The 14357-nt window shown below is 47.1% G+C and overlaps 1 protein-coding gene across 10 annotated transcripts in view; it reads left to right on the top strand.

Moving 5' to 3' along the window:
- Positions 1-14357, top strand: part of FRYL (FRY like transcription coactivator) — a 555404-nt gene that overhangs the window by 523383 nt on the left and 17664 nt on the right. For all 10 annotated transcript variants that reach the window (XM_082266339.1, XM_082266334.1, XM_082266333.1 and 7 more), the window contains 3 exons: positions 226-426; positions 3042-3212; positions 7359-7609. In XM_082266339.1, the coding sequence (XP_082122465.1) occupies positions 226-426; positions 3042-3212; positions 7359-7609 (623 nt within the window). The remainder of the gene's footprint in view (positions 1-225; positions 427-3041; positions 3213-7358; positions 7610-14357) is intronic.

Raw genomic sequence — 14357 nt, forward strand, 5'->3', positions numbered from 1 at the left:
TATAAAATGTGCAAGGTTTGCTGTTTGATTAATAGATAAGTATATTGGCCAAGTTACCTGTTCCCTGTCTTGTTCTCGTATCCCTGTTTTGTTCTTGAATTGTGCTCCGCTCCCCCCCTTTGTTTCAGAGCCATCATATTAATAGCTTGCACTGCTTTTGATTCTTGATGTTCTAAGTACAATTTGACTCAAGTTGCCTAATTGTTTTTTGGTTTGTCTTCACAGGGTGAAAGTGTCGACAACTTCAACTGGGGAGTCCGCAGACGTTCATTGGACAGTATTGACAAAGGTGACACCCCATCTCTGCAGGAATGTCAGTACTCAGGAAGCACTCCTAGCTTGAATTTAACCAATCAGGAGGACACAGATGAGTCTTCAGAAGAGGAAGCGCTGACAGCTAGTCAGATTTTGTCCCATTCACACTTGGTATGACATCAGAGTCTATCTTTGACTTCCATGCACCTCCAAACTTGTAAATCTAATGCCTGACCATAGTAGACCAAAATGCTTGTGTCAGATCATTTGTTTCTTCCATTGTCTGTTACTTATGGAATAGTTAGGACTGCAGTTTGTTTACTTTCCTACGTTGGCTTTGCATATAGTTGACTTTTTGTAAAAGTATGCTTTTTAGCAAACCATAGATAAAAACTGTGTAAAAATGTACTTTACATACTACATTTTTGGTTTAGCTTCCTTTATCCCCCTGACTCAATTGCCAGGTATCATTTGGTATTCCTATTGACTGAAGTAAAAAAAAAAAAAAAAAAAATCCTCCCAAGCAGTAAGAATAGGCGAGATGATGTCATTGTATCTAGACAGACTGTTAAAGAACCAACTTTACTTTCAAAAGTCTGGTTTTCTGTCTGAATTTTATAGCAGCCAGGTTCTTTAAAGGAGAAATACAGCCAAAGCTCATTTGGTTGTACTTCTTCTGTGGATCCCAGGAGTTCAGTCCGTTCTGCACTCCTGTGACCCATTTTCAGCAGACAGTGGGAGGAAGTCACAGAGCCAATCCAGATTGGGGAAAGATCGCAGCCATATGGTCGGGATCCACCCTGGTGCCTGGACCAGCACTGGGCTCAGCCTCTCAGCGGGTAACCAGCCACTCCCGCCCCCTCCACAGCTCTGAGAATTATGGATTTGTTTTTTGTTTTTCAAAATCATACTTAGCTAGGTGAATGCTGCATCTGTCCCCCGCCAGCTCTAAGACTGAGAACTGAGATCAAGACCGCAGATCACTCATTTCTCAGTGCTCATAGCTGTGGAGGGGGTGGGAGTGGCTGGCTCAGGCTCTCGGCTACCCGTTGAGAGGCTGAGCTCGGTGCCGGTCCAGGCACCAGGGTGGATCCTGACCATATGGCCGCAATCTTTCCCAAGCCTGGCGGGGGACAGATGCAGCATCCACCTAGTGTAAGTATGATTTTGAAAACCAAAATCCATACTTCTCTTTTAAAATGCAGCTGAAAATTCCCTGCGAGAGAAGTGGTAATATGGTCACCTTTTCGGCTTATTGTGTCTCCTGCTTCCCCTCCATTCTAGTGCTGTAGCCCTTTGTCAGACTCTTCAGCATATCCAGGAGTGTTGTATGCCTTTTTTCTCCCACTGCACATTGTGGTTTCTTCCTCCAATCCTTAAAACACTACAGGAATAAGCAGCTGCTTAAAAAGACAGTGCCACCAACTTAAAACAATTGCAGCAATAAACTCAGATTTTAAAAGCTTACTTGCAGTAATTTTAATTTCCATAAACAATTTTATAATAATTTGAATTTTTTCTTTAAACCTGCTAGAACAGGTGAGTAGTCTATTCCCTAGCACAGCCCCCTCCCTCATTATATGTTATAGCCATCTGCTCATTTTGGGTTGTTGAATCACTCTCTGTGCTTGCAGCTCCTCTGCCCATTTATGCAGTTGCTGCACCAGGAGCTGAGGGGAAAAATATAGAGCAGTGATCTCCCAACTGGCCTGGGGACCAGATGTGGCCCTTTGCTTGCCTTTATCTGGCCCTTGGGACACTTTCCTCCACCTGACACCATCAGTGTGGCATTATTCCTCCCACTCATACCAGTGATTAGGCATGGTGTACTCTCACTGCCATCAGAGCATTTTCTATTCCTACTGGCCACAGTCAACCCCCCAAAGCCTGAAGGACAATAAACTTGCCCTTTGTTTAAAAAGTTTGGAGACCCCTGGTATAGAGTATCACATAACATTTTGTGGGGCTGCTGACATAATATCCAAAATGGCAGATCCCGACAGCAGTCTCAGGGCTTTTGTCTACACAAGGAAGCTTTTACAGGTAGCAAATATGCATAAGATATGTTAAATCCACTATGAGAAGATTTGAATTGATATTAATAGTCTGGTAACAGGGCTCTTTAAGGGTTGGGAGATGGACTCATTGTGCACAGTGAGGGGGGAGCAAAGGCATCCAATACTCCCATAAATGCTAAATGGTGATAGGAGATAGGAAGAACGAGCTGCTGAAGAATGGGCGCATACTACCACTTCTCTTGCCGGAATCCTTCAGATGTAATTTTTTGGAACTTGACAGGGTCACTTTAACAGCTGCTATCTGTAATTTTATAGAGCCATTCCAACTCAGCCAGTGCTATTGCATTAATGTAATATATAAATACATTTTTTTCACCAATATTCTTTTAGAGGAATTGGTTTAACACCATCAACTTTGATGTATAAAAACTTATTGTGTGCCGGTTTTAATGATAATTGACCTTTAAAATGAACCTGTGACCAGGCTATGGTCATTGAAGTATTTACCTCTGTAGCTGCAGGCATTTTTGAGCAATTCATCCTCAAATTTCACAGTTGATGCAGTAAAGTTTGTCAAGTCATTCTCTCAGCAGCTCCTTCCCTTAGGTCTGGCCTTCTCTCTGAGAGAGTAGAAGGTCGCTTAGTCACTGCTAGGAGGGGGAAACAGGGTGAGCTGACTTATTCTTGGACAGGAAACTGAAATTGGGCTTTAAGCTGCTGTCTCTGCTGTTGTGACTGTTTGCTTTATTTTGCACTTGTTTCCTGCAGCTTAATAATGACTCTACAGCAGAGGATAACATGGCTGACCACGTGGACCACTTCCTCCAGCGTCAGGACTCACTCACTAATGCTCTGACAGAGGAAGTGCTGCAAACCAGAGCTGAGACCCCCAGTGTGGAGGTGACCCCTCCCGATAGCGCTAACAGTCAGCTGCCTGAGGTGGGGAGAAATCTGGGCTGGTGCATGGCTGATCTGGGTTCCTTTTAGTTCTGTCTCATAGATTTTCTTTTGATTTCATGCAGCTGTCCTACACATCAAAATGAGATCCTTTTTTTATTTATTTATTTTTTTTATTTTTAATATTTCTAACCTGTTTGGGGTCCTAATCACAGTATTATTTATCAATATAATTGCACACACCCCAAAGGTTACAAATATTAATGTTAAGCTGTTACTGTTTTTGGTGAATTGGTTAATTTATTGTACAGTTTTGGGCATGGTTACGTTGATTCTAGAGCAATTTTTTTTCTATGTGGTGCTTCTTTTGTAGTTGATCATTTTATTCATTGTGTGTGATTTGGGCTGTAATTGGGGTTAGGACCTCAGGCCAGCTCTGTTAGTGATTGATATTTTGTAACCATGGTGACGCAACAAAGTCCCAGCTTCACAATGTTAAATGGCCAGTGTGTGGATGAGAAATGGCAGCTAACTGGGGACCATTCATTTGTAAGTATCTTTTTTTCTGTCTTAAATAATTTTTGTTTTGCTGAGAATCATGTAAGATTGCATTTACTACCACTGATGTAATTGATCAGAGTGGCCAGAGTGGCAAGAAATGAAAAAAGAAGATAATACTATGGCACCCACAGATTGATTTGTCTGAAACATGGCATAGATACAGTTAAAGCCTTGTTCCCTTCTCTTAATAAAAAAGGGAACAATCTGCTAATGGCTGGGGAAGAGATTTTAAATGTAATTCCCTTTTTCAGAAATGTTTGTTACTGCAAGGTTTTTTGGCATGACTGTAGCAGGTAATGCTCCAATTGGTTGTATCACTTGCTATGATCAGGCCATGTATAACCAGCCATAAGGGAGCCAGTCATGATTGGGCTGGCCTAAGAATATATATATATTTGATCTTAAAGTGTATGTCAAGGTATTTTTTTTTTTTTGGATAGTATGGGAAAGGATCTAGCATCTGAACCTCTGTTGGGTTTTTACTGCTTCCTGGGGCTTCCCCATTCAGTCCTAGTGATACTTGTGTTACCCAACAGAAAGTAAGGTTAAAGTAGAACTAAGGGCAATTTTTTTTTTTGATAGAATAAGGAAGGCTTATAACCCTCGGGGTTTTTGTTTTCTGCCATCTGTGTCCCATTGGGGAAATTTCCCTTCACTTCCTGTCCCAAAGCCAAATAGGAAGTGAGAGGAAATCCCTCCAAAGTGAAGGGAATACATTGTTGTCACCAGAACTAGTGTCCCCCATTGGAACAGTACCCCTTTATTCCTGTTCTGAGGATAACCCAAATTTGGGGATTCTTCTTTACTTTCTCTTTTAAGGATAATGGTAAACAGGACAAATAGAGAGGGGGAATCTCACCAACGGGAACATTAAAAACTGACAGATGTCAGCTTGGCCCAAATTAACTATGTAAAGTGTGTGGCAAGATGGAGTTTTTCTTTAAAGCTTAACTCCGGCATAAGCAAATAGTGTGTAAATACAAAAGTTGTGTATTCTTACTTGGTGTACTTTGAGTATTTTCTCCAGATCTGTGCAGTAATCCAGTGTTACATTTTTCCTCTGTACAGGAGCTTCCTGTAATAAAGATCGGTCACACAATGGCAGCTTAAGGCGTCCAATGTGTCCCCACGCCAATTCCAGCAAGCTAAATAAAAATGGCAACTGCACCAGTTTTTAACCAGCTGTAGCTAGCATTTAAATGAAAGGTGCACATAGAGCCAAAAAGGTTGTACCCTTTTGTTTGCCATCTGTTATGTTTCATTGTATAACAAATACACTACAGTATATGGCAAACGTATATGATCTCTCATCCACGTTATAGAGCTCAGGTGTTTTCAGTACACGGTACTGTTAAAGTAGATCTATAGGCAACATTTTATTTTATTTTTTTTTTTCATTTTTAAATAGAGTAAGGGAGGATTATAACCCCTGTGAGGTTAATTTTTGCCCTCTGTTTCCCATTGAGGAGATTTACCTTCACTTCCTGTGCAATAGCCAAAACAGGAAGTGAGAGGAAATTCCTGAAAATTAAGGAAATCTCTAGGGGACCCCCAGCTGACCCAAACTAGTGTCCCCCATTGAAAGATTTCCCCTCTATTACTTTTCTGGGGACAACCCATAATTTGGGATTTTCTTACTTTAACTTTCAATGATAATGGTAAACATGACAAATAGAAATGGTGAATCTCCCTTACTGGCACAGACAGCAATAAAAACTGACCGGTGTCAGCTTGGCCCAAATTAACTATGTAAAGTGTGTGGAAAGATGGAGCTTTTCTTTAAAGCTTCGCTCCAGCATAAGCAAATGGTGTCTAAATACAAAAGTTGTGTATTCCTACTTGGTGTACTTTGAGTATTTTCTCCAGGGCTGTGCAGTAATCCAGCGTTTAACGTTTCCTCTGTGCAGGAGCTTCCTGGAATAAAGACCACTCACACAATGGCAGCTTTAGGCGTCAACTATGTCCCCACGTCAATTCCAACAAGCTAAATAAAAATGGCAACTACCCCAGTTTATAACTAGCTATATAGCTAGCATTTAAAGTAAGGTGCACATAGAGCCAGTATGATTGCACCCTTTTGTATGCCATCTGTTTCACTTTCAATGCATAAGGCCCTTTTCACACAGGCTCCTCCACTTGCTTAGTGGGGGATCGCTCCGCTGATCCCTGCTGAGCAGGCAGATGACAGGTCCATCTCCACTCACTGTGCAGAGCGAAGACGAACACAGTCCCGCTCTCCCCTATGGGGAATTTAAAAATGCACCGCCTGTCCATTTTCATCTGATCCGATCCACCAGGCAGATGGAAAATAGGACCACCATCCATCTGGATTTGGTGGACAGGAACAGATCAGATAGTGGCAGGTGTCAGCGGACATGTCACTGCTGACATCCGCTGCTTCATAGGGTTGAGTGGAGGGTCCAATCAGATCCGCTTGAAAAATTGACAGGCAGACCTGATCGGACAGCCATGTGAAAGGCGCTGAACTGATACACTATATGTCCAAACGTATGTGGACTCCCCTCCACATTGTTAAGTTTAGATGTTTTCAATATACGATACTGTTAAAATAGAAATATAGGCAAACAGGACAAACAAAGAGGATGAATCTCCCTAATGGGGACACAGACCGGAATAAAAACTGGCAGGAGTTCTAATCCATCTCCACACTATCCAAAGATAAAAAAAAAAAAAACATTTTGCCTTTAGTTCTACCTTAATGCTACAACATACAGTACGAAAATTGGGTGATTTTAATGCTACAACATACAGTAAGAAAATTGGGTGATTTTAATGCTACAACATACAGTACGAAAATTGGGTGATTTTAGTGCTACAACATACAGTACGAAAATTGGGTGATTTTAATGCTACAACATACAGTACGAAAATTGGGTGATTTTAATGCTACAACATACAGTGCAATAACATTTTAGATACTTGTGTGCTTCCAACCTTGTTTGAGGAAGACTGTACTCTCTTCCATCATGACCGTGCACAAAGACACATAATTTAATACATGGTTTGCCACGTTTAGTGTGGAGGAGCGCAAGAGGCTTTAACAGAACCCTGACCTCAACTCTATTGAACACCGATGGGATGACCTGGAACATTGATCATAAACCAGGTCTTCTCCTCCAATATCACAGTACCTGACCTCACAAATGCTCTTTTGGCTGAATTGGTGCAAATTCCTGCAAACACTTGAAGAAACCCAAAATCTTGAGGAAGTTTTTGGAAGAGTGGAGGCTGTTGAAGCAGCAAAGGGGGCTTGGGACAATTTCTTTATTAATCGCCATGATTTTAAAATAGCGAATTCCAAAAACATATTTTTTTACCAACCCAGTGCCAAGGCATCTACCTTTTTTAATGAGTTTTCTGCCATGTACAGTTTTTGTGATATCAAGGTTCTGGTAATGTTGGAGTTGGGAGATCTGCGTGCTGATAGCAATATCTGCTCAGGTGAGGAAAACTGCATGCAATGCCAAAAGCATGTTCTACCCAGCCTCATAGGTGTCGCACAAGATGTCATGATCGAGAAACCTTTGAAGTGCTGTATATCAAGGTTATTGTCTTTAGTATTACCCTCATGGGGTATATTAGTCTGATAACCTCCTTTTTGTTTAGGATGCCAGCACACTGGTAAAGGATGAACAGTTGAGCACAGCAAGTGAGGACACCAGCTCCTATGCTACACTAGACCAGCATGAAGCTTTGATTTGTCAGGAGCCTCTGGAAGTGGAAGAACCATGTGACCTGGAACCACCAGCTCTGGGCAGCCCCCAGGACTCTGTCTGTGAAGATGAGGTTACACTGGCTTTAAAGGAGCTGGATGAGCGATGTGAGGAGGAGGAGGCGGATTTTTCTGATTTGTCCAGGTTAGCTCTTTTAGTCTGCAGTGTGTATGATCTTACATGTATACAGTTGTGCTCAAATATTTGCATACCCTGGCAGAAATCATGACGTTTTGGCATGGACATTGAAAATATGACTGGTCATGCCAAAAAAAAAAAAAAGTTTCTCTTACGTCCTCCGACAGTCGCCGCCTCTTCTAAGTCATCACTGTTGGGTATTGTCTTCCCATCCGCAGGAATAGCTAGGCATATAGACTTAGTCCAAAGATAAAAGGCATTAGCATATACACACCCATGGGGGCTGTCCCATCTGGTCAATACCCCCCCTGCATCACCACTCCCAACTCAGTTTTAATCTGCCTAGCGTCAGGAATAGTCAGGCTTCCCTTGTGCTGGGGCTTCAGTCTCAGCCTTCCTAATCTTTTATTTGATTTTCTTTGAAAATGTCAGTTTTCTTCTCTTACTTTACTAGCTTTTTATTTTGTCAGCTTCTAGTGTTAGTCTTCTCTTCGGATGAAGATGGATCATGCGGTGCTGGGATTCGGACTGGCCGCCCTAGTTCTCCAGAGCAAAAGGGTCAGATGGACCCCCAGCCCGCCATCGAGCGTTCAGCTATGGTTCGCCCTGGCATTACGAACGACCCATCCCTGTTCGCTACAGGGATGCAGCCGTGAGGTGGCTACCTCACAGGACTCGTCTGCGGTGCTGCAGCGTCATGTCCCTGGCTCACGGCACTCCCTGTCAGATGAGGACAGAGGTTTTCCGTGCATAGAGGCTCCCCACGCCATCTGGTACAGGTAAGTACTTTTCTGTGTGGGGCCTCTGTCTGGGGTGGCAGTCTGTGTTGCTGTGTGTTCCCCGTGTCTGTGCCTGTGTGACTCCCTGTGCGATCCGTGCGGGGATCGCTTGTGCAGATCTGTATGTTGCCTGGGGGTCCCTGTCCCTGTGTCACCTAGGTGCATTGTTGGGGGTGCTGACGTTTATGATTGTGCGGCGACCGCAGCGGTGCATTTTCGTGCGGTCCGCCATCTTTGCTATGGGCACACATGTGTAGCTCCTCTGGGGCGATCCTGCATGTCATTTTGGCACCATCCGCCGCCACTTTGTGGGCGGTGGAACGATCGGTCCGGCCGCATGTCGGCGGCCATTTTGGCGTAGCCTCCAATGCATCCCTATGGGGCAGCCATTTTCCCTGGGTCTGGCATATAGTCCAGCCCTCTCCAGCAGCACTTCCTTTCCATCAGCAGCAAGGACACTGGTAGCAACGCTCTGCGGGCTCTGCAGGTTATCACTATCAATTTCCCTCTGTATATCGCTTCTGGCTCAGTTTCTTTTCTCCTTTGGGGGTTTTTCATCACTGTAGCAGTAGCGGTGGGCTGCGCACACCGCAGCGTTCTTAAAGGGGACAGTACACCGTTTTTGCACTGTAGTTTGTTCTGATAACTTGAGCCATGGATTCTCAGGAAAGCAAGTTTCCTCCAGCTTTAGTGGGGGGGCCCCAGTTCTCCTGTGGCTCCGCTGCGACCGGATCTGGCTGCTGTAGTAGCGACGTTGGTGGCAAATATGGAAATGCTGATGTCTAAACGGGCTGCGAGAAAGAGGCCCAGGTTGTCTCTCTCTTCTGATTCAGATGGGGATATGGCTGCTGCTGCTGCGAGCGTGCCCTTTTCAGGGTCCCGCTCATCCTTAGACCCCCCGTGGTCTGAGGGGGAGGCTGAAATGGAGGGTGTTGATACATCCTCCCCAGGGTCACCTGAAGAACGGGCGACCATGGATGAGTTAATTGTTTCTGTTAAAGAAACCTTGCATTTAGAGGATGAGCCCTGTCCTCCGGGCGTTGTGTCCTCATTTGGGACGCACAGGACCCGCAAGTCTGCGCAGGTTTTTCCCTGCCCAGCGGAATTCCATTACACTGTTAATGAAATGTGGCGCACGTTGAAACGTCCATTCCTGGTACCTAGTCGGTTCAAATTGCTTTTTCCTTTTGCGCCGGCTAGGGAATCACGATGGTGTGTGCCCCCACAGGTGGATCACACTGTGGCCGTGTTGAACAAGACTACCTTGGTTCCTACTGAGGATACCCCGGTTTTCCGGGATCCCCTGGACCGGCGGTTGGAGTCTCTTGCTCGCCATTCCTATACGGTGGCGGGTTCGTTGCTCAAACCCGTTTTCGCGTCCGTTCTGGTGGCTCAGGCGGTGGCTGATTGGACTAAGATGCTTAGGAGCAATCTCGTTTCTGATGACGTGCCGCCTGCCCGGCTGGCAATGGTGGATCAGATCCACCAAGGAGTCATGTACTTGTGTGATGCAGCCTTAAATGAAGCTCCCTTGGTGGCTCGCCTCTCTAGTGTCGCGGTACTTAACCGGCGACTGATATGGCTGAAGAGCTGGTCGGCCAGTCCTCGAGGAAAACTGTTTCTGATTTCCCCTATGCTGGCTCTCGCCTTTTTGGCGAGGTGTTGGACACCTTGGTGAAAGGCGTCACGGGGGGCAAGAGCACTATGCTGCCCCAGAACCCGAAGAACAAGTCTTTCCGAGGCAAGCGGGGTTCTGCGCCTATATCCACTCAGGGGTCCTTTCGTGCCTTTCGGAACCAATCCAAGGGCAAGCCCTTCAAGGCTCAGGGCAACCAGAAGAAGCCCTGGGCGGGTAAGCAGAAGTCCCGCAATGCTGGCTCGGCGGGACAATCCGCCTCTGCCTGAAGGGGCGCCCTCACCCGTTTCAGGGGTGGGGGGACGTTTGCGCGTTTTCCTCCAACCTTGGCTGCTCCGGATATCGGACAGGTGGGTTCAGGAAATCGTTCGATCAGGTTACAAGATCGAATTCCTTTCCCGGCCGGCGGACAGATTCTTTCCCTCCAATCTCCATCTGCTTCCGGGGCGTCTGCAGGACTTGCATCAAGCGGTGCAGGACCTGCTTGCTCAGGGAGTGATTGTCCCGGTGCCTCATCGGGACAGGTTTCGGGGGTTTTATTCGAATCTGTTCACTGTGCCCAGGAAGGAGGGCAAAGTGCGTCCTATTCTGGACCTGAAAGCGCTGAACCGCTTGGTGCGTGTTCGGAAGTTTCGAATGGAGTCTCTCCATTCGGTAGTGGCCTCCTTGAGTCCAGGAGAATTCCTGGCTTCGATAGATCTGAAGGATGCGTACCTGCACATCCCCATTTTCGAGGGTCATCAGCGGTCCCTTTGGTTTGCTATCGCAGAGGACCACTACCAGTTTGTGGCGTTACCTTTCGGTCTCGCTTCGGCACCAAGGGTGTTTACCAAGGTGTTGGCGCCGGTTCTGGGCCTGCTGCGGGCCCAGGGCATTGCGGTCCTGGGGTACCTGGACGATCTGCTTCTGAGATCACGTGCCAGCCGGGACCTTGTGTGCGATCTGTCCATCACGGTACAGACGCTCCAGGAGTTCGGATGGACCATCAACGTTCAAAAATCGGCATTGTCTCCATCACTTCGCCTTCCCTATCTGGGAATGGTTCTGGACTCTGCTCCGGCAAAGGTGTTCTTGCCAGCGGACAAGCTCCGGACTTTGCAGGACGAGATCAGGTCCCTCGGGGACAATCCGTCCTCATCACTCAGGACCTGTATGCGGGGCCTGGGGTTGATGGTGTCGGCCTTCGAGGCGATTCCCTTTGCCCAGTTCCACACGCGGGCTCTCCAGACGGAGATCCTGGCCAGGTGGGACAGACTACCTCAGTCCTTGGATCTGGATGTTCCTGAGTCGCCAGACCAGATTGGCTCTTCTGTGGTGGATCCAGTCCCCGTCGGTGGTGGAAGGCAAGTCCTTCCGTCCGTTGGTGTGGACGGTGGTTGCCACGGACGCCAGCCTGTCGGGCTGGGGTGGAGTCCTGGGCAACCTGTCTGCCCAGGGCACTTGTTCGGAGGAGGAGTCCTCCCTCCCAATAAATGTGCTGGAATTACGAGCGATCAAACTCTGTCTCTTCCAGTGGTCGGACCGTCTCCGGGGTCTGCCTGTTGACGTACAGACGGACAATGCTACCGCGGTGGCTTACATCAACCACCAGGGGGGCACCAGGAGTGCTCGAGCGGCCCGGGAGGTCACCGACATTCTGTCTTGGGGCGAGACTCATGTCCCGGCGATCTCAGCAGTTCACATTCTGGGTGTGGAAAATTGGCAGGCCGACTATCTGAGCCGCCAGACCCTGGACCAGGGGGAATGGTCCCTACACCCGGAGGTCTTTCAGATGCTGTGTGCGAGGTGGGGATCCACGGACGTGGATCTGTTCGCATCCCAGCTAAATCAAAAGGTGGAAAGGTTCGTGGCAAGAACGCGCGATCCATTGGCAGACGCCTCGGATGCGTTGGTGGCCCCTTGGCTTCAGTATCGTCTGATGTACGCCTTTCCTCCGATTCAGTTACTATCCCGGTTCCTTCGCAGATTGGTCTCGGAACCGCACATGGTGATTCTGGTGGCGCCGGACTGGCCTCGCCGGTCCTGGTACGCCGACGTTGTTCACCTGGCAGTGGCGCCTCCGTGGCGTCTGCCTCTGCGGGAAGATCTCCTGTCTCAAGGCCCGATCTTTCATTCTGCTTTACAGTCGCTGGCTGTAACGGCCTGGCTGTTGAGACCCATGTCTTGAAGGACAAGGGTCTCTCCCCTGAGGTTATCCCTACCCTGGTCAAGGCTAGGAAATCCTCCTCTGGTAAGATCTATTACCGTACCTGGAAAGCCTATTTCGCCTTGTGTGAGTCCAGGGGGTTCTCCCCTCGTTCTTACTCGGTGTCGAGAATCTTGGCTTTCCTCCAGTCTGGAGTGGATCAGCGCCTGGCGCTGGCCACGATAAAGGGCCAGGGGTCTGCACTGGCTGTCCTTTTCCAACGCCCTGTGGCGTCTCATTCCTTGGTGCGCACCTTCATTCAAGGTGTGCGACATTTAGCTCCTCCCAGGAAGGAGCCTTTACCTCCATGGGACTTGAACTTGGTTCTGTCCGTGTTACAGCGTGCTCCCTTTGAAAACATCAGGGAGATATCGTTGCCTCTGCTGTCGAAAAAGGTTGCTTTTCTAGTTGCGATCGCTTCGGCTCGCAGAGTGTCGGAGCTGGCGGCGTTGTCTTGCCGCTCCCCTTACTTGATTATTCACAAGGATAAGGTGGTTTTGGGACCACCCCCATCCTTCCTTCCCAAGGTGATCTCTGAGTTCCACCTTAATTAGGACATTGTCCTGCCTTCGCTTTGTACAAAGCCTAAACATCCGAAGGAGATTGCCTTACATTCCTTGGATGTTGTCAGGGCGATCAGGGTTTACCTGTCGTCTACGGAATCCTTTCGGAAGACGGATTCCCTGTTTGTCCTTCCTGAGGGATCTCGGAAGGGCATGGCTGCGTCTGCAGCAACTATTGCCAAATGGATCAGACAGACCATTGAGCAGGCTTATGCCTTGAAGGAACGGGTTCCGCCCTTCCCTGTTAAGGCGCACTCTACCAGGTCTTTGAGTGCATCCTGGGCCTATTGGCATCGGGCCTTGGTGGCCCAGGTGTGCAAGGAGGCGACTTGGTCGTCGGTGCACACCTTTTCCAAATTCTACAAAGTAGATGTTCTGGCATCAGCTGATGCTTCTTTTGGCCGCAAAGTTCTCTGTGCGGCAGTGCCATGATGGACCCTTGAATTTTTTTCTGGGTCCCTGGCTGTTGGCATTTGCTTTCCTGGGCTGTTGCTCCTGTTGAGCATTGTTTTTTTCTGTTGCCCAGTTGGTTCTCTTACGGTGCATGTAAGATTCCTTTCTCTGATGTGGGTACTGCGTTGCCTTTTCTACGGTTGCGTCTCCCACCCCTCATGTCTATACTGCTTTGGGACATCCCAACAGTGATAACTTAGAGGAGGCGGCAACTGTCGGAGGACGTAAGAGAAAACTGAATTTTTGTAAAATCTTACCTGTAAAATTCCTTTCTCTGAGTCCTCCGACAGTCGCCGCCCCCGCCCCTCTTTTGGGGTTCTTATTACCTACTGCTATGCTACCAAACTGAGTTGGGAGTGGTGATGCAGGGGGGGTATTGACCAGATGGGACAGCCCCCATGGGTGTGTTTATGCTAATGCCTTTTGTCTTTGGACTAAGTCTATATGCCTAGCTATTCCTGCGGATGGGAAGACAATACCCAACAGTGATGACTTAGAGGAGGCGGCGACTGTCGGAGGACTCAGAGAACGGAATTTTACAGGTAAGATTTTACAAAAATTCAGTTTTTATGGGACAGTGATTATATAAATCATATCCTTAAATAAAAGAAAGTTTTTTGGCATGAACAGTAATATTTTCAATATTGCTGCCAACATTTCAAGATTTCTGCCAGGGTATGCAAACTTTTGAGCACAACTGTAAGACTTACTGTTCACAAATGTTAAGCCCTGTTCACACCTGAGTGTATTTCAGCTCATAAAACGCTCATCTCTAAAGTCTCAAAACGCCCAACAAGTAAAATCCTTTTCATTTCAATGGCCCCTGTTCACATGTGAGCATTTTGCCTCCTGAAGCAAAACGTCTGAAGCTCAAAAAAGTACATGAGCTTCTTTTTTGGCTGATTACCAGCGTTTTTGTTAGATGTCAGTGCCTGCCTACAAACACCTGCAAAAAACGCCTGTAAAAAGCCAGAAAAAACGCCTGTAAAAAGCCCCAAAAAAACTCCTGAAAAAAGCCCAAAATAACGCCTGAAAATGATACACTCAGGTGTGAATGGAGCCTCAAGGATCTGTGTAAATAGGCTTTTAGCATATTTTGATGACATCAGTTTGAGAAGCCTCGAAGTTTATTCAGAAT

The sequence above is a fragment of the Pelophylax lessonae genome (genome assembly GCF_965119305.1).
Source record: "Pelophylax lessonae genome assembly, chromosome: 1".
NCBI lineage: Eukaryota > Metazoa > Chordata > Amphibia > Anura > Ranidae > Pelophylax > Pelophylax lessonae.